The sequence below is a fragment of the Cotesia typhae genome, unplaced genomic scaffold, assembly GCF_013202065.1.
Source record: "Cotesia typhae breed Kobodo isofemale line unplaced genomic scaffold, CoteBio_Ctyphae contig_4, whole genome shotgun sequence".
Classification (NCBI taxonomy): domain Eukaryota; kingdom Metazoa; phylum Arthropoda; class Insecta; order Hymenoptera; family Braconidae; genus Cotesia; species Cotesia typhae.
Genome location: NW_027423748.1, coordinates 9435093 through 9455326, shown reverse-complemented (window position 1 = coordinate 9455326; position 20234 = coordinate 9435093). Strand labels below are relative to the sequence as shown.

Here is a 20234-nt window from a genome sequence, read left to right as displayed (position 1 = left end):
AAAGTTAATAATAATCAAGCATATTATATCGCACAATGTAATTTAAATAATTAATTTAAAAACAAGCTATGATTATACCTTAAATATATATGATATATTTAATTATATTCATGGATTATTGAGTAACATTACCATTTATTTTATTTATTTGTAATTTGAAACCGTAAAAACATTTTTTTTCTAACCCATGTCTCGAAAAAACACTCAGATATTTTTTATTTATTAATTTTTAATTTAATAAACTCATCATTAATGTTATCTGTTCATAAATATAACTTTATAAATTATAATTTAATATTATTGATATGTAAATCAATAGTTGTAAATATTTTGAGAAATAAACAAAGTGTTTTAAATAATCGTTTTTTTTTTTTTTTTTTTTTTTTTAGCTTTAAGAGAGTAATTTTATAAAAATTTATTTAAAAAAAAAATTTATTTGATCTGGATAGAAAAATTTTAAACCAAAAAAATTATTAAAAAAAATTTTTTCTCTAGAATAAATGAAATTTTTTTATCAGTATATAAAAATATGCCTATGAACGAATATCTACAGTAAGTTAAGTTGTAATTTGAGTAATACATATCTGTACACTTGTGTATAAAGACAGGAAACGATATATAATGACGTGGGGAAGAGCATTATCATCACCAGAGAGTAAATGCGAGTGAAGCTTGATGATGCATGGTAGTATAGTTAGGTATGTATCCCTCTTTACTTCATACCGTTTCATGTGCGCTTATGTCGGGGGCAATTGACGAGGAAGTAATGAGTACCTCTAAAGCGGGGGCTGTATGTGCGGTTCGTAAATCTCGATTAAACTATGACTAGCTGCTGCTGATCATCAGTTGCACGTTCTAATCCTGCTGTGTTTCATTCTCTTTTTTTCTCATAACCCGCCAGTCAAATTCCAATAACAGCCACCCGATATTTACCTTTTTGTATTAATATTTAGCCAACTATTCCCCAAATAAATGACTCTAATTGTGCTGGTCAAAAGGTGATTTATTGGAGAAAATGATTGGTAAAATATTACTCGTAATTTTAACTGCTGACGTGGGTAAGTCGCTTTATATTTTATTAATAATAATATTAAATATCGTTATGCAATTTATAATGATTATTCTTATTGAAATTCAATAATCAGCTCGGTCAACACAGTGTGGCAAGGTATGGTTGACAGTATCGTCGCTCTGGCGACCGATCGCTGCGAGTGATAAAGTTATTGACGCGGAGCTTGAAGTTAATTGGGATTTAGATTGTCCAACAAATATCGAGCCTCCCGACACGATTAAAGTCTTCAATGCCGATCCAATTCATAGTAATTATTCTTTTTTCTTTTATGTCTCTTTTTATTATTGTAATTGCGAAACTCTAAAAATAACAAAAGTTTTATTGTACTCGATTCTGGAAAATAAACTTTAACTATTTGAACTTTCGTGATTTAAATCTTTATCAATCTGAACTTTAAATATTTGAACTCATTAAATTTTTTACTAAGAAGTAGAAAATAAAAAACTTTTTAGCCATCGATTTTTTATTTAAATTTTGATTAATTTATTGTAAAAAATTTTTTCATTAATTTTTTTATTAATCCAAGTTAAAATTTCTTTTTCGACCCGTAAAAATAAATTTTACTATGCACAAAACCAAGTTCGATAATTGAAATTAATTATGATTGATATTTCAGACAAGAGCCTGCAGCCTGAATTGATACTGACACTCGCCGAACATCCGGAAGGTTATTATCGTACAAATATTGAGGTCGGAAGGCCTTCTTTACCAGGTGGTTGGGATGCTACTGGCGGTGCAACACTCCCAGGACTACATTGCCTGAAGCATTACGCAGCTTTGTACAAAAATAATATTTTTTTGACCAGCTCGTGCTTGCAAATTTGGCCCACTTGGATGTACGACCTCAGGTGTAAATTTTTTACAAAACAATATAATCACTATTATCTCAACTTAGTAAAAAATATCAAAATTTTAATAAAAAATTACAGACGGCAACTGGGGAGACTACCGATAGGAAGTTTGATGATTCCCGGGACCCACAACTCGGGTTGTTACAAGCACGAAGACTTGACGCGAAAAGACGCCTTCCAAAAATATTTATTGACCCAAGATCGTGATGTATGGACGCAATTGGTTCACGGGATCCGATATCTCGATATCAGAGTAGGCCATTATCCTCCGCCGATGCATAATGGCTCTCACAGCGCAGACGATGCTAATCATACATCAGGGAGGTTTTGGGTTAACCACGACGTAATACGAATCAATCCGCTTGCCAACATCATTCGGGATGTAAGAAATTTTTTGGATGTGGCTCGTGGTGAGGTTGTAATCCTCGATTTTCATAGGTAATCCTTTATATCAATCAAATAAATTTATCAATTTTTCAATAATTAAATTTTATATAAAAAAAGATCCTCATTAAATTAATTTTGTCATATCTCCTGTCATTAAATCAGAATTTAAATTAAAAGGTGGAAAAAAATTTTCAGATTTCCAGTCGGATTCGAAAGCAGACCAAGTCGTCACAGACGATTAGCAATAATGCTGTACCGCGAATTCGGCGGTTTGATATTAAAGCCCAGCAGAGGAGTCGACGGTCTCGGACCGACATTAAATGAAATCTGGAATAGCGGCCGGAGATTAATTATTTGCTACGGCGACAAACACACCGTAAATGGTACAAAAAGCTCGCGGTTAATTAATATTATAATTTTGTAAATAATAAATTAAAGAGGATATGGAGATCGTTAATGAATATTATATGGTGAATTTCAGAATTCGACTGGCTTTGGCCGCCGTTAACACAAGTCTGGGGTAATCAACAAACAGCTCAGGGTCTCTTTGAATACCTAAACAGTGTGCTAATGGGCGCAGAGAGAAAGCCAAGAAATACGCTAAATCCTCTTTGGGCAATAATGGCCGAGCTTACACCACGACCTTTTGATATAATATTTAATCCGAACGGCGCTGGGCTTAGACAGATGGCAGATGCCGTAAATCGGAATCTTTCCAGTTTATTTCAAAATGAATGGTGGAAGCAAACTAATATAGTAGCAACAGACTTTTTCCTCGGTAATAATCTCATCCAAGTGTCCATTCAGTCCAACATTAAAAAAAGTAATATTGCTCAGTGGAGCTTTTCATAATTACTCCCGATAATTATTTATTTTAATATACTTATTTTTATTTATTTATATATTTATCTATTCTTATATTTATCTATACCTTGACAATTAAATCTGTACGATAAATCGTAATTAATAAATAAAATTTAAATAAAAAAAATTTATCATAAATATTAATTTACTCATATAAGCATGAAGAGGACTCATGTTAGTTTAATTAAATTTGGGGATGGAAAAGTAACAAAGTTTTTATGTAAAGACTGTACTTAAGAAATAAATAATAAATGAAAAAAAATTATCATAAATATTAATAAGAAGTTTTTGGAAAAAAAAATCGATCAAGGACTATTCGCTTATTTTTTTGGTTGAGATTTAAATTTAAATTATTATGATTTAAAAATATAAACAATTTTTTTGAGTCATTTTATTAAATGACTATCGCAAAAAATATTGCATGAGATAAATATAAAAAAATACACACTCGAGAAGATAAGTATGACATTTAATTATGTAAGCGGTTTTTTTTCTACTCATCTCATCGAGTATTATATATTACATTATACATCGATTGTAAGAAATATTGCATGAGCGCTCAATAACATTCAAGTGTATGTATAAGTATCACATACGGTAAAGTCTATTTGTGTGATTGAATAATTTAATATAAATAAAAACATTTATATAAAAGAATTCTAGAACTTGAATCAGTGTCTGCTGAAACTTCGCACGCGTATAGTGATTTATTTATTTACGGTAAAAATAAATAATGACACCTGAATATATACGTGAACAGAACTTTCGCGTTTTCGCGTGGTGGTCAGTCGTTTTGGTGCTGAAAATTTTCGGTACCGTTGCCTTGGTCGGTTTTTGGCGACATTATAAAAAAGTACGTACTTTTTTTTAATTTTAAATTTATAATTATCACTCGAGAAAATTTTTTTCTGATAATATTAATTTAATTTGTAGATTTTTTTGTCGCCAGAAGACGCAAAGTTTATAAAAGGCTCTAAAGTTGTGTACGACGATCCGGATGTCGAGAGATGTCGTCGAGCGCATTTAAATGACTTGGAGAATATTCTACCTTGGGTAATTTCCACGGCCTTTTGGCTCACTACGTCTCCAGATCCTTCTACTGTGGCGTTTCTTATTAAAACGTTCGCTATAAGCCGCTTTGTTCATACGTTTGTTTACGCGGTTGTCGTTGTTAGACAGCCTGCTAGATTTTTGGCTTTTATGGTTGGGCTTATTATTACCATTTATCAATGTTTAGCGACGGTGTACTATTACTCCTAATTTTAAAGGTTAAAAGCCAAAAAAATATTTATAAATATTATTTTTAAGAAAATTTAATTCAAAGAAATTTTTTACGGACAAGAAAATTTTTTTTTAATAATTTTCTAAGTCAAAAAAATTTATTATAAAAAAACCGATTTTATCATATTACTATCCTGGATACAAAATGTTCCTTATTCTCTTAATGATATAGATAATTTTGCTCTAAATATTTGTAATATATAACGCAATAAAAATGATTCTATTTCCTGATAAAATTTATCAGAGCAATAGTTTAAAAATGTACCTTTTTTTATTAACTCCAAAAATTTTCTAAACCACAAGTAAGGTTTTATTGAAGAAAAAAAATCATATATATACATATAAAGTACGAACATAAATTACATTGGTTTCAAATATATTGAAATTTCCCCCAATATCGAATTACTTCTTGAAGCACATATGTACACATATATATCTAATATATTATATTACGTATATACTTAGATATAAATTTAAAGAAAAAAGAGTAGTTGAGCTGAAGATCTACGAGCAAAAGCGAAAGCTGAGTTGGGACACAAGATAGTGGTATATGTGAGGCAAAGAGGAAGACTTATATCACCTGACTATAATAATGCATTTATGGAGACTTGTATTGGAAAACTATATATATCTTATTCCAATACATTTAAAGATTGAAATAAAATAACGAAACAGATCTATTACAACGCGAATTCAATTCGCAGCACTTGATTGATTTCTTTATGTTGTATGTTATATATTGTAAATTCTATCTTATATAAAATATATCATAGTCTTGGTACGATCAAAATTTCATTCTTTTTCTTTTCATACAAAATTAGTCGGCTAAAAAAAAACCATAAATGATTCCGTACAAAGATAACCGATCCCCGACGGCTATTTATCTTATACATTTGCGTTTATACCTATACACCAGACAAAGTATACGTACGTGGAATCTCATACAGTTAAGTTACGCTCAAACTAGCTTTTAATATATAGTATATAGTGTAGATATGTCTGCCGTGTAACAGGCAAACAGCAGCAACGTATGAAGATTTGTATTTGTTTTAATAGTAATAATAATAATAATTAAAATAAATATACCAGCACGGCAAATTTTATACGTGTTTATATTGCTATAAAAAATATATCCAGCAAAAAAAATGAATGCCATGGATAAAAATATTGAGGAGTCTTTTGAAAAATTTGGTGGCCTGTATGCTTGGTCAACGAGTATTTTCATCCTCCAACTGTTGGCTTTAACGTGGTTCACCGGTCGCATACGCGTAAGGACTCAGGTGAATATTAATATTAAAAAAATTTTTTTTAAATAAATTTCATAATGAAAAAATTTTTAAAATTGCAGACGATACACAGCGAGGAAGACAAAGTTTGGATGAAGAACGAGAAGATAACTTTATGCGTCAGCGGAGGCGGACATCCGGATGTCGATCGCATTAGGTCAATTCATTTCAACGATTTGGCTCTAATAATTATTTGGCTATTTATTATTCCATTTTGGCTGCTTACTTCTCCAGAATACACCACGGCATTTGTAATTATGAATTTATTTTTAATTTCGAAAATTTTTCATACTGTTCTGTATTTTAAATTAATTGTCTCGCCGATTTTTTTAAAAATTACTGCAATCACTTGCTATGTCCTGATAATTATTGTTAGTGTATATTCAATTTACTGTTACTATTAATAAAATTTTAAAGTTGATGAATTTAAATTGCTGTTGAATTATTGGTTGATTTATCATCTGTGTTGATGATAATTCAGTTTGAATTTGTTTTGAAAATCCTGCTAGATGTCGCTGCTACTTCAATATGGCGCAAATTAAAAAAAAAAATTATAAAATTGTAATTGACTCACCAGAAGTAGTATCGATCTTCATTTTATGACCTAAAAAAAAAAAAATTGTAAATTAATTTCAATTAAAAAAAATTTTTTTGAGAAAATTATAATACACTACCTTAAAGGATGACTGAATTAGGAAAAAGCCAAGAATTTTAACTTGAGCGCTATTTTTCTACACTAAACTTCACTTCACTAACATTACTGATAGAATAATAAATTTTTTTCACTACGAACTTTGACACTTTGTTTAAATTTCGACAAATCTGAATGAAAATATCAACTAGATGACATTTTAAAAAAATACTTACGCGACAGAACCCTCATTAATAAAAAAAAATTATTCATATTTCATAAATAATTAATTAATTATTAATATTTCATAAATAATTAAATAATTATTAAAACTATCAGTTTACTATTTTTTTAAAAGGACTCGACTAAAAATGGCGAAACAATTTTGTATATAGATATAGATCGCGATATATCGCGAATAATGAAAATTGCTAATCATTGTTGGCTGATACTATAGCATTGCCGGGTATGAAAAATTTAAACGACGCAATTAGACTATTATACCCAATAATGTATAAAAATTTTTACGAAATCTAGTTAAGTAAGTGTTATTTTACGTAATTATGCTTAAATTAATATAAAATAACTAATAAAAATGTAAAATATAAGTAAAAAATTGCTGGATCGAAAAGAGAGCATCCGACCGTTAGAAAGTCCAAGTAACAGTGGCGACGCGGCGCAGAAGAAATGCGCACTAGCAAAAAGCGAGGGAAATTAATTCTGCGCGCTTATTGGCTGTCAGTTGCGCGCGTATTTTCAAAATATTAAATAGTGCTTGTCATTTAAAATTTATTTTTAAATTAAATTTAATATGTTTAAAACATATTAATTACTATTTTAAAATAATAAAAGTGAAATTTTTTATTTCTCCTTTATAATTAAAAAAAAAGTGTTATTTTTTTTTATCAAAAAAAAAAAATTATTAAAATTAATTATTTTTATTTTTAAAAAAAGTAAATATAAAAATAAAAATTCGCAATTCGTGTTAAAAAATAATTAACCTTCATGAGATAAAAATAATTTAACAACAAACAGTACATGACCTGCCTCTAGAATTCCGAGGTTAAGTTATAAAATGTTAAAATTAAAATACCAACACTGGATATTGAGAAGAAAGCATCAGTAACGTCAACTAACACCACCAACGGTAAAAAAAGTAAGCAACGACGAATAACTTAAAAATATTTTCCGACATTTTCATAATCTATTATTATTTACACTACCAACGGAGTGTTGGAGATCCATTCACCTTCTCTTCTCCAATCAGAGGAATTTTTAGTGAATAGCTGGCTAGTTGTGGCTGTGAATGTTCGTGTAAGATCACGTCATTGATTAATAAAAGTGTCTTGTAGCTCGTAGACTTATGAAAATGGCGAGTGACGCATTGTAAATGTTTTTACAACATCTTAAACACATCTAGAGTGTCTTTATTAGTATTATCACAACAACAATTAAATCTCTCATAATAATCCTTAAATAGAGTTCCAGCTGAACGTAATATATAACTCACACTCACAGTGAATCATCAGAACATTGACAGGAGTGAAAATAAATATAAAAATAAATATCTCAAGTTTGGGTAAATAAATATTAATCGATTGGACATTTAAAAATCATCATCTTCAAATTTAAAGTCTGCGTTTGGCAATCATTGGGTTTTTTTTAATTTTTTTATTTACTCAAATAAAAATAACGACACTCCTGTGAAGATTTATTTTGTTCGGCCATATAATGCAGTGACGCGATAATGAAAGTTTTCTTCGTGTGTGGTCTCGAGATAAAAAAAAAGATAAATCCCGAGACGAAGAAGAGGAGCACAAGTAATAGCGATAGGAGTAGTTGTAGTTGACTTTAAAATAATAGCACTAGCCATTCTGATAATCATAATAATAACAGTAAGTTATAATAATCACAATAATTGAGGAAGCGTTAGTGGTAGTGTTAGTGTAAGTGAATATATTTAATTTAACAGATAGCGTATTTAAAATCTCGACCTGTCAGAACATGTTCAGACAGGCTGATTTAACCGCAGTTGCTATCAGGGAATCAAGGACTTGATTATTTACACCGCCAACATCAACATCATCAGCACCAGCATTGCTGTCGTTATCATCAACAACAATATTGTTATCATCGACGACACCTTCATTTTTTTTTTTATTTGTATTTATACTCATGACTACAATTTTGCATAATCATAATCACAGTACAGTTTATACCACCATTGGATAGCTGAAAAAACAGATAAAAATAACAAAATAAATTATAAGGTAATTTTTATAATTTTATACGTCTCGATGACTTCATTGACTTTGATATCACATACGTAATATCTAAGACTTTCACTTATTTTGCAAATTTCATTGTTTCAATTACATTATTTTGTTTTATTGCTTAATTTTATTATTTTTTTTTTTTGCACACTTGAGAGCGCAATAACATAACAATAATAATAATAATAATAATAATAATAATAATAATAATAATAATAAGCAATAACAGAACAGAATGTGCTTTTTTTTCTCAGTACGTTAGGATGCATGAGTCATTCCGGATGATAAAGTAGTTTCTCATTCGTTCTTGTTTTATTTTATTACTAATTCTATTTTTTTATTTTTTTATTGTCCATTTACAGATTGAGAAGCATTGGGGACAAGCAATCGAGAGTATCAAATAAAATGTTTGCTGGGATTTAATTTTTAAATCATACAGCTTACAGCTGTTCCAATTCATCAACAATATTCAAGTTAACATTTAAATATATTTAAAAAAAAAGTTAAAATATATTTACACGAATAAACATATAATAGCTTATTAATTAGATAAAAAGTTTATTAATTAATTAACTAATGATTAAATTAATAAAATAATAAAGAGTAAAAACTTGTTTAATTATATAATCAACAGAGTTGATTAATAATTAAAAAAAAATTAAATTATTGAAGACTCGGAGCAGTAAAATGCTCGTGGAATCAAGTAATTATGGGACAGCGTTTTGCTAGCTTCCGAGAATTTTTTAAGATGGACAGTAAGCAATCCCACCAGAGTCACCATCGGCTGGACCGGGAGCAAGAAACTCATCAGAACTCGGAAGCTGGGACTGATGACAATCAGCATGTGTCAGCGTACGTGATGCCAAGTAACGACAACATCGAAATCACCGGAGACAATGAAAACAACGGAAACCAGTTTGATAATCCGGTTGCTGATGAAAACAAAGAGCAGAATCGAAATTTTAACAACGAGGAATTTAATTTAGAGAATCACAACTCCCGTTTTGAGTCGATTTATAGCCAGCCGTTGGATTCGACGACTACGATACAAGACTCGGGGAAGGCTTGTAATAATAATGGTAATTTTGTCGCTCTTGAGACGGAGTTCAAGCAACAAGAACCGTGCTGCAGCAGCTCGGGAAGCAGCAGCAGTGAAGATAGCTCTGCGGACCCATCTCTCAGGCGGACTTCCAAGACTTTGTCCTTTGTGAAGCGTAAAAGTAAGATTCAAGACTCTTATTGGTAATTTTTATTTTATTTTATTTTATTTTTTTTTTTTTTTTAATTAATTTGGATTTTATTTTCTTCAATAGGCAAACAGCGCAAGGACCAAAACCAGGTGTGCAATCACACAACGCTGTCTGCGAAGAAGAAACGGAGCAATTGGGTGTTGAAGTTCAACTGTGCCAAGAGCAAAGGTTCCAAGAACACAGACATGCCCGATCAACCTAACAACAGCGCGGAGTGCGTTTGCACTGGGTACAGGAGCACTGAAGAACACCCGATGGGAGCTGGAGTCGTTTTTAACAATCATTCGATACCACAGAGTCCCGTTCTAGGACCACTGCCTCCTAGTCCGGTAATTGATTTGTCACGGTTCAATCCTGCAGAGTATCCAATGGAGGTAAAGTAAATTATTATTCACTGAGATTGACCAACAATTTTCATTTTATTGTGAAAATTTTTATTACTTTGAATGTTACGCCATTTTTAAAATTTTATTTTATTTATTCACTCGGAGAAAAATATTGGTATTGCATAACGAGTCTAACTCAAGGATAATTAATTCGTTAGAAGCATCTATAAAGGCGCATTAAACTAATCGGATTATGAAAGGCGTCAAGGTGTCAAAAGACACAAATTTTACTTTTTATATTTATTCAATTCAATATAATACTATACATTTTTTATCCAATATAATTTTAACTAGCAACTTTGCAGTTACTATGTGATATAGATTTTATTCAAGTAAAATAATATTAAATTTATAATGAATTTAATTATTAATCTACATATAAATTAAAAAATTCAGGATTGTGATGAACGAGCAAGGCAACAGCGAGCCCGAGAAATGGAGGAAGGTGTCGAGCCTCCACCAGGTTACAGGCCTAATTATTCTTCCACAATTCCAGTTCACCCGAACGGAATAACCGTCGAAGACCTAACAGCCCTCTTCCAAGCTCACGTAGGAATCCAAGCGGCTGCCGTAACCGCTTTGTCCCAAATGGACATTACCCTTGTTTCAAACATCGAAAGACCGGCTCACACACAGGTACATTTTTTTACAGTAATTCTTTTTAGCCCAATGTAATTAATAGAGTCATTAGAGCTTTAATTAGCCTGAAAATAAACTTGAGTTTTATAACAGGAAGCAAGCAATCAATTATCTCATTCGTTTAATTACTTTTTCAGGTCGATTATGTACATTGCCTAGTACCTGACTTACAGTCTATAACCGCATGTACTTTTTACTGGGGTAAAATGGACCGATACGAAGCCGAGCGTCTTCTTGATGGTAAACAGGAAGGAACATTTTTATTGAGAGACTCTGCTCAAGAAGAATTTCTTTTCTCAGTTAGTTTTCGTAAATATGGGAAATCCTTGCACGCTAGAATAGAACAATGGAATCATAAGTTTAGTTTTGATTCACACGATCCTGGTGTTTACGCTTCCGATACGGTAATTATATTTTTTATATTTATTAACTCGAATGCTATCTCTAATATTTTTTTTTCTTTAATTTATAACATTTATTAATTATAAATTATTTTTTTTTAATTAAGGTGACAACTTTTATGCTAATAAAAATTTTTTATCAAACAGGTGTGTGGTTTAATAGAGCACTACAAGGACCCATCGTGTTGTATGTTCTTTGAGCCAATGCTGACAATTCCACTACATCGTAATTTCGCTTTTCCACTGCAACATCTCTGCCGCGCTGTTATCACAACTCGAACGACATACGACGGTATAAACAAGCTACAGCTGCCAAAGACCCTAAAAAGTTATCTCAAGGAATACCATTATAAACAGCGAGTGCGCGTGAGAAGATTGGATAGCGAAAATGACATTATGTTGTATGGAAGATCCATATCATATTTACCAATGATTTGAATCAACCCGCTTTAATTAACCAGTTGGATAATTAGTTGATAATTATGTATTCTAATGTGTTACGTTGCAATGATTTAATTCGAGGGAATCTTATTGATGTTAAAAAAAAAAAAAAGGCACTATTTAATTATCCGTTACTAGCTAAAGAGTACTAAAGTTATTGAAAGGATTAAGGATTATTATTATTATTATTATTATCTTATTTTATTTTTATTATAATTATTATTTTAAAACTCGATTTAAAAATCAAAATATTTTGCATAATGAATTATTGTTTTGTGTTTAAGCAAAACTTAACGATAAATAAATTAAAAAATTGATTTATTATATACATAATAAATTGTAATTATATTTTAATAATTGTTGATATAAGAAAAAAAATATTTATAAAGTGTCGAACAGTATTTATGATTAAAACGATGCTTTATAAATAGATATTAGCTGCAATATTTTACATTATAATCTTTTTATAAATTAAATTTTCCATTTATTTTATTTAAGCTTTACTTAAACTTTATATTTATCGATTTATTTTTACTCAATGAAATTGAAAAGTTATTTTATCAAGTGGAGAAATTGAGACAAAGTAATAGAAAAAAATAAATAAATAAATAAATAAAATAAAATAAGGAAATGCTAAAATCTTCCCAAGTATGTAAGTGATCAGTAATTACTCCTATCGTGCCTATGTCTAATGATTAATAGTAATAATGATAATTATAAACTAAACTAAATATTTAATAAGGTAAACTGTCCGTGTTGGTGTTCATCGTTGTTGGATATGTAAGGGTGGGTTTTTTTTTTATTTTAACAAGTTTTTATTTCTTTTATTTTTTTTATTTAAAAGAAGGAAATTTGTTGATAAAAAAAAAATATTTGTTGGTTTCATAAAAACATATTTAAAAAAATGTAATTAGAAAATTGTATTACTGTCTTTAAATATAAATATATATATATATATATATATATATATATATATATATATATATAATAAATAATTATTAGATTAATTGTAATTAAAAAAAGAGATGACGGTATACAGAAGAAAAATTATAAAATGAAATTATTAAAAAAATAATTTTTATTTTTTATTAACTGAATTTAATAGCCTAATATTACGAGTGACAACGGACTCGTATTATCATTTTTTTTTTTTTTTTTTTTTTTATTTGAAAAAAGTATCAGGAGTCTTGATCTTCCGAAAAAATATCCCCATCAGTTTTTAAATATTTATATTTTTAAAGATAGGCCACAAAATTTTGCTTATTCTCTTAATTATGTAAATTAATAATTTTTTTTCAAATTTATTGTTTTATTGAAAAATTTAATTATTTAAGATATTTATTTTGGGGATATTTTGTCGGGGGATTAAGAATCATGGAACCTTAAAGAAGACTATAATTAAATAAATTAATTAATAAAATTGTTAATAAATATAACGAAAAAAAAATTGAAAAAATTGTCATTGGCTTATCGTTATTAATTATTTAACCGTATAAAATAATAAATGCATAATATAAAAATAACAAATAATAAATAAATAAATTGAATATTTATTAATGTGACATTCGGACCAATTATTATATATAATACAATACAATGCATAATTGAATATAAATACGAATTGAAGGTACAGTTAGCGAATAAATATTTAAAGCATTTTTATCAGAAGTGTAATCAACAATTTAAAAAAAAAATTTTTAAAAATACAGTTTATCTAAATTGATAATTAGTATAAATAATAATTGATAATTAAAATAAATTGATAATTATATTCCTGTTGAAAAGAAGTAATTGTTGATGGTATAAGTTGGTATAAACTCACCCGCCCAAACTTACTAAAAAAGACTGATGAAAAAAATGATTATTGCCAAATTAATAATGATTGTATTAGCAAAATTCAGAGTTAAAATAATCACATAAATAAACGAAATAAATAAATGAATCGAATGAATTGTTAGTTACGCTCTTAATTAATTAATAACATTATTGTATTTGTATTGTAAATAATTAATTAATTATAATTATTAATTAATTGATGTATAATAATAACAATAATAATGACTATCTTGAACAAATCACTTGTTTATTGACAATTGCATCCTTAGTATTGACATGTTATTATTTGTAAGCGCTGCGGTGACTATTGACGGATAAATAAGCTTGTTGCTGTGGGTAAGACGATCGTGTAGTTGAAGAGGAATGTCAGTCCAAATAGTATCAGCATAAATATGTCTAAATTATTGATAAGAATTTTATTTTTTAATTTTTTTTTATTTGCAAAAGCTAAATTAATTTTAAGAAAATTAAATGACACTGAAGTTGACAGACATTAAAAAATTTTTAGAATTCTATAATAACTAAATTATTATAAATAAAATTTAATTAAAAAATTCCACATGTTAAAATTAATAAAGATTACAAGTGAAAATTTTTAGAAGCATTTTTGATTTTTTTAATCAATAAAAATTGTAAGAAAAAAAAACCTTTTTTTTTAAGAATTTTTAAAATTTTTTTTTAATAATAAAACTTAAAAAAATGTAAGATGATGGCTAATTTAGTTTTAATTTTAATTTTTATAACAATATAAATGAGAAGCTGTCAGATTGTTATTTTTTTTTTAATGTAAGTAGAACAAACTTTAAAAAATTGCTCTATAATTAAAAAAAAATTGCTCTATAAATAAAAACAAATTATTTTAAGCCATACTTTTACAAAACTAGTTAATTAATTAATTAATTAATTAATTAATTATTAATAAATTTTAATAAAAATAAAAAAGGATACTGATAAAGTTTCTCTCCCATTTTTCAACCATGTACAGCTCAGTAACGAGCATGTATCTAAAATACCAGTAGTCTAAAAACGAAGTCAATTTTTCCAATGGATTAATCATGATTTTTTTTTTATATTTTTTATTTAAAAAAACCCCGTCAAGGTCAATTTGTTTAATATAATAATATTTTCTTATTGCTTTAGAATTTTTAGGTTATGAAAACTCACTATCTTCACATCAAATGACCACGTGACCAATCACCTGACGGTGTAAATAAACGTTATTTTTGTACTCAGAAGCAGCATGAGCATATGACATGATAAGAAATCTAATAGATAATTTTTATCACATGATTTTAATAAAACAGTTGGTGTAATAGTGCAGTGTTATAATAATTGTTTCCTGTTGAATTAATTTTTAATGGAGCAAATAAAAATAAAGAATATTGTAGTCACTGGATTTGGTCCTTTTGGAGCGCATAAAATCAATGCTAGTTGGGAAGCAGTAAAAGAATTTTCAAAAATTTCAAATGATAAATTAAAAAAAAATTATGTCAATTTAATTATTGAAGAAATTCCAGTTGTTTATGACCATGTTGACAGCCGAGTTCCTGAACTGTGGAAGGAGTATGACCCACTGGTAAATATTAAAATTCAATATTAATTTTTTTTTAATTATTAACCGGCTTATTTTATGAAAATTAATTTAGCAGATATTTCAGAATTTTAATAATAAATAAATTACTGCAAAAAAAATTAACATGTAGAAATTAAAAAAAATTAAAAATGCAATTTTTATGAAATAAATTTTTTTCTTAAAAAAAAATTAAAAAATAGTCAAGTATCATGTTTTTTTCTAGTTTATGATTCATGTTGGAGTCTCCGGTGCTGCTAAATGTCTGACGATAGAAAATAAGGCCCATGGGTATGGATATTCAAGAAAGGACGTTCAAGAATGCGGCCCATGTGAAGGAAGCGATTGCGAAGTGGCTCTCGCAACTGAAATAGACGTCAAAAAAATTTGCGAAGAAGTTAATAAAAAAAAATTCTGTGAAGCGTGTGTGTCCGATGACGCTGGTAGATATTTATGTGAGTACACGTACTTCCAGTCATTGCGTGTTCAATGTAAAAAGACTATTTTTGTTCATGTACCTGATTTTGACGTTTATCCAACTTCTGTCACCGCTCAAGGACTTGATTCTATTGTGTGCCATTTACTTGAAAATTTATCTTAAATTTTCCACTGCAAGATTTTTCAAAAAATTATTATAAATTTTAAATGATAATTATTATTGAATTTTAAATAAAGTGATTAGTATTATTAAAATTATTGTAAAATCGTTTAATGAAAAATATTTTTTTATAAGTTAATAAATTTTAAATATAAATATTCATTGATCTTGATGAAATTTAGTGCTTTTAATGGGTGTAATATTATTTTTTAATTCTCTAGAAAAAGGTTTTCTTAACATATTTGCGACATGTCCCATTTGAATCGCACAGTCGTAGTGTAAGTTTGTGGGAAGAAGCGTACATTCGCGTTCGAATATTGCAGCTAAGCCATCAAGCAGCTCAATGAATCCCATGGACAATGCTGCGCGACGTAATCTGTTCAATTCCTGTAAAAAAAAAATTTATGAAGTAAATAAAAATTTTAATTAATTATTTTAAAAATTAAAAAAAAAAATTTCGGCCTTAATCATAAAAAAAAAAAAAAAATAAAAAAATAAATAAATCTTACTTTGTAAAAGTTCTGAGTCTTCTCTGGCAATTTTCGTGCATGCCTCAAAATTTTCTGAATGTCAGACTGCAGTCCGACCTGCCTGATCCAAGAAGGAGCATTCTGAGAGTAACTTCTTTTTTCCGTAGGCTTGATAGGAAAAGCCAGAACCTCAACATTCTTGCTGATAACATCAGCAGGCCCTAGATGGTTAAAATTTCCTAGCCAAGGTACGACATAGGCTCCAGGCTCCAATACCGTCAGCATAAGGTTCGATTTCTTCTTGGTATCTGCCCAAGAGTAAATAAATCCATACCAGTCAGTCTGCAGAAGACAAAGCGCAGCCATGTTCTCGACTTTTAGCGCTCCGTGGAGTAATACGCAAAAAGAAGCGGACTTTCCTTCATCACTGTTGTCTTCAGCATCGGATTCTTCCTCTAAAGACACCACGCCTTGCATACTGGGAGTCTTTTCTGTTGGCAAAGGCAGCACTAGATGCCGAGAAATTGAATTAGGACTCCCGACGTCGCTCACTGAAATGAACCCGCAGATTTCAATGGTCTTAGATATCGTCATTCCGGGTACCAGCTCAAAGTCTGTTCGTTTTGTGTAACTCATCGGCGCTGGAGATAAGTGGATCCTTGACCCCAGGTTTCCACACTTCAGGTATCCTTGGAAAGACACATAATTTGTTTCAGCGAGTTTTTGGAAACAGTTATTTACTGAAGTTTTTGAGAGCGAACCCTCGGGAACTAGCACTCCGCTGTCTTCACCTGCCAGGTCTACTAACTTTTGGTACAATGGGAGTCCTTGTGATAATCCTGCGTCTTTTTAAATTAATTGACAGTTTAGTAATTGCTCTTAAAATTTTTCTTTTATTTTTTTCTAAATAATTTATTTAATAAAAAAAAATCTTAAAAATTGTCAGAATTATAAAAATAAATAAAATAAAATTTACCTTGCTGAGAAGCGATACAGACAACACTGAGTTTACCAGGAAAAGGAAAAGGCAAAGGAAAAGGATTCTCACGAGCAACATGCAGCGATTTAAGAGAATGTCCTAAAGACATTGCACCGACTCCTGGGTTTTCATCGGTAATCAAAATAACCTGACATGCTGTCGAATTTCCCCACTCGCTCATTATTACACTATTAACCCCGTGTAACGCGGTCTCTATGCATGTCTTATCGCGCTCTTCTATCATCTGCAGCCGAGAACGTATGCTGTCATAGTCGCGGGTGAACGGACAGATTAATTCATACAGCGATGAAAAAACAACCTGGGACCAATCATTATTATTATTATTATTATTTAGTATGTCTATCAAATTACCAATTACAACATCATTTAACTTACTAATGATACGAATTCCAATTTAGAATTAACTTGAAGATAATTCAATAAAGTATTGATACCCTGCACTGCTAGATGATGCCTAGTCAATTGCTCATTTTGTGATGCATCTATTCCTGTTGATATCACAGGACGTCTCATTGATAAAGACACATCCAGAGCTATTACTGTCGGCATTTTTATTAAAAATCAACCTAGAGAAATAAATTTATGATAAAATTAATTGAGAAGAATTAAAAAAAAAAATTATTATGCGAAAGTCAGCTGATAATTTTTTATTGTTAAAAAAATAAAAAAATTTTTTATTTCATTTGTAAAAAACTTGAAAAACTGTAAATGCATTTTTTTAAAAATATTTTTTAATTATAATTTAATAAATAAAAAAAAAAAAAAAATCAAAAACGTCGGCTAACTTTAGTATTATTCTTTAATTGTATAAAAAAATTTTTTTAAATATAATTATGGTCTATTAATGTATTTTTAAAATTGATTAATTATTTATTTTACTTACCAATTGTTTAAAAAATATCAAAACATAATTTAACTTGTAATTTATTTTTACAGGTTAGGTCAACTGTTTACCTATTTAATTTTAATCAAGAGTTTTTGACACATGGCTTTTTATTATTATTTTTTTATCAGTGACATAAGTGACATCTGCAGTACAAAATTGCAATTAAAATATTTTTAGCGGTAAATTACAATATTATTTTTATCACTTTTTTTTATAGAAAGTACCATTTCTCATGTTATTATTATTATTATTATTATTATTATCACGTGCTAGCAGTAGTAAATAATAATTAAAAAAATTTTTTTAATAATTATTTAAATATAACAATAATAACTAAATAATCTACTTAAATTTAATGTAAAAATAATTATCATTATGACTTTTCGATCATACCTTACCATTGATAAAAGAATACAAAATATTTTATATGAATTAACAAACGTATGAAGTAGCTACTTAGATCTACGATAAATAAATAAATGTTTGGTTTGATCTCTTTAACATCAACGAATCACTGAGAATAAATACATTTAAATGTATAAAGAACCATCAGCTGGTCCTAAATATCGCATGGAAATTAACATCACGTCTATTAGTGTCCACACACCTAATCCGCCGAAACTGAATAGTTTTCCAATACCTTCCTGCCAGTGTCCTAGGTAAAATCTAAAATAAAAAATTTTGGCATTAGCAAACAAGTAGAAGTAAAGCTTTAATTTAATTAAATACCTGTCAGCTCCAAAACCACCTAGTGTTATACTTAAAATTAATGCTGTCGACCATTTGTATCCTCCGGTCCAATTACAGCGCAAATTTTTCATAAATTTACGTCTTCCCAAGCATATTATATCACTATTTACTGTGCAATTAGTTCTGAAATGTGGAAATTTTATATTAAAATTTTTTTACAATTATTTGATTTTTTATAAGATTTTTAAAAATTATCAAATGTCTGTTTATTTTTTACCTATAATATTGCGGAGGTGAAGCAACAGAATTACATGAATTTTTTAAATGACATTTGTGTTCCCAATGATGTGTTTGATAGCAATATCTGCACATATATTGCTTAGTAAATGATTTTTCACCCTGTAAAAAAATATTAATCAAATATCTGCTCCAAAAAAAAATTAATTGATGGGTTTTATGAATTAAAAATAGAGTGATTAAATTACCACACAATCAATTGAATCAGGAACTGTGCAGTTGATAGTATACATCGATCCATAATCACAATGAGAATCAAGATCGCACTTTAAACAATCACCTCCTAGATCTGTACATAACTTACCAATAGGACATGAACCATATAAATTATCCTGCTGAAATTCAAAGTAAAATTAATAAGGATATTGAAGAAAAACAGACCAAGTTACAATTTTTGTACTTACTTTTTTATAACTATTAGCTGGTGTAACATTTGTGAAAGCGTGGCTCATCATGCCCTCTGCAAAATAATTTTTTTTTTTTTTTAATTTTTATAATTAATTAAATTTTACAAGTGAAATTTTTATTTTTATTTTTTTTTTGTAATAATTTTCTTAATAAGAAAAATCCTCAAAATTGTCAGATGTCAGCTGATTTAATTTCTATAACAAATAAATAAATAAATAATTACCATATCCCATATCAACTTGCTTGACTGAATTAAATATTAAAGCCAGGATAAGAATTATAACATTTTTTCCATTTATCCGAACAATATTCATCTTGTTTATCCGTCAGTTTTAAGCAAAAAAAAAAAAAAAAACTAAACAATTTTCATCATTGCAGACATCTTGCACTCTGAAAAAAAAATTAATTTATTTATTTTATAGGTTAGTTTTCAACTATTTGCACATTTTACAAGTTATTAACTTTATATAAACATGAAAGTATGTAAATTTGCAATAATATATAAAACAATTAAATTTTCAGCAAAAAACAAACTTACATTAATATAAAAAAAAATTAAATTTCTTAGTTGTTAACGTTTCAATCCTCAGTGCACATGTAATCCAATTAACAAACGTCAGATGATGTTTTTGTTTATAAAAATTTAGCGAATAATTAAAAAAATTGTTATCGTGAGCGGAGAAATCCAAAATGTCAAAAAAATCTAACTTCCGATTA

At 28.6% G+C, this 20234-nt stretch overlaps 6 protein-coding genes across 7 annotated transcripts; 4 read left to right on the top strand and 2 right to left on the bottom strand.

The window, feature by feature from the left end:
• Positions 1–792: 792 nt before the first annotated feature.
• LOC141527124 (PI-PLC X domain-containing protein 1) lies at positions 793–3362 on the top strand. Its single transcript, XM_074242435.1, has 6 exons — positions 793–1058; positions 1146–1319; positions 1689–1920; positions 2002–2361; positions 2506–2693; positions 2792–3362. The coding sequence occupies exons 1-6, from the start codon at positions 1016–1018 to the stop codon at positions 3160–3162; spliced, it is 1368 nt and encodes a 455-aa protein (XP_074098536.1). The 5' UTR covers positions 793–1015; the 3' UTR covers positions 3163–3362.
• Positions 3363–3837: 475 nt separating this feature from the next.
• On the top strand, positions 3838–4718 carry LOC141527014 (microsomal glutathione S-transferase 1). The gene is made up of 2 exons (XM_074242232.1): positions 3838–4027; positions 4108–4718. Exons 1-2 carry the CDS (start codon positions 3908–3910, stop codon positions 4432–4434), a joined length of 447 nt encoding a protein of 148 aa, XP_074098333.1. The 5' UTR covers positions 3838–3907; the 3' UTR covers positions 4435–4718.
• A 2926-nt stretch (positions 4719–7644) lies between these two features.
• On the top strand, positions 7645–13837 carry Socs36e (Suppressor of cytokine signaling at 36E). The gene is made up of 6 exons (XM_074242213.1): positions 7645–8642; positions 9008–9865; positions 9959–10269; positions 10678–10917; positions 11058–11324; positions 11469–13837. Exons 2-6 carry the CDS (start codon positions 9355–9357, stop codon positions 11757–11759), a joined length of 1620 nt encoding a protein of 539 aa, XP_074098314.1. The 5' UTR covers positions 7645–8642; positions 9008–9354; the 3' UTR covers positions 11760–13837.
• Positions 13838–14747: 910 nt separating this feature from the next.
• LOC141527004 (pyroglutamyl-peptidase 1) lies at positions 14748–15872 on the top strand. Its single transcript, XM_074242217.1, has 2 exons — positions 14748–15174; positions 15395–15872. The coding sequence occupies exons 1-2, from the start codon at positions 14956–14958 to the stop codon at positions 15767–15769; spliced, it is 594 nt and encodes a 197-aa protein (XP_074098318.1). The 5' UTR covers positions 14748–14955; the 3' UTR covers positions 15770–15872.
• Positions 15873–15919: 47 nt separating this feature from the next.
• Positions 15920–18253, bottom strand: Ints14 (integrator complex subunit 14). The gene is made up of 5 exons (XM_074242214.1): positions 18120–18253; positions 17612–17802; positions 17213–17534; positions 16276–17081; positions 15920–16153 (listed from the first exon to the last, which is right to left on the bottom strand). The coding sequence occupies exons 2-5, from the start codon at positions 17783–17785 to the stop codon at positions 15926–15928; spliced, it is 1530 nt and encodes a 509-aa protein (XP_074098315.1). The 5' UTR covers positions 17786–17802; positions 18120–18253; the 3' UTR covers positions 15920–15925.
• On the bottom strand, positions 18212–20227 carry Amx (TM2 domain-containing protein 3 almondex). 2 transcript variants are annotated; one of them, XM_074242216.1, is made up of 7 exons: positions 20056–20227; positions 19741–19907; positions 19514–19569; positions 19298–19441; positions 19090–19211; positions 18852–18995; positions 18212–18788 (listed from the first exon to the last, which is right to left on the bottom strand). In XM_074242216.1, exons 2-7 carry the CDS (start codon positions 19829–19831, stop codon positions 18653–18655), a joined length of 693 nt encoding a protein of 230 aa, XP_074098317.1. In that variant the 5' UTR covers positions 19832–19907; positions 20056–20227; the 3' UTR covers positions 18212–18652. The 2 variants fall into 2 exon arrangements, with proteins under 2 accessions (XP_074098317.1, XP_074098316.1); XM_074242215.1 differs by having other exon boundaries at positions 19298–19444; positions 20056–20224.
• Positions 20228–20234: the final 7 nt, after the last annotated feature.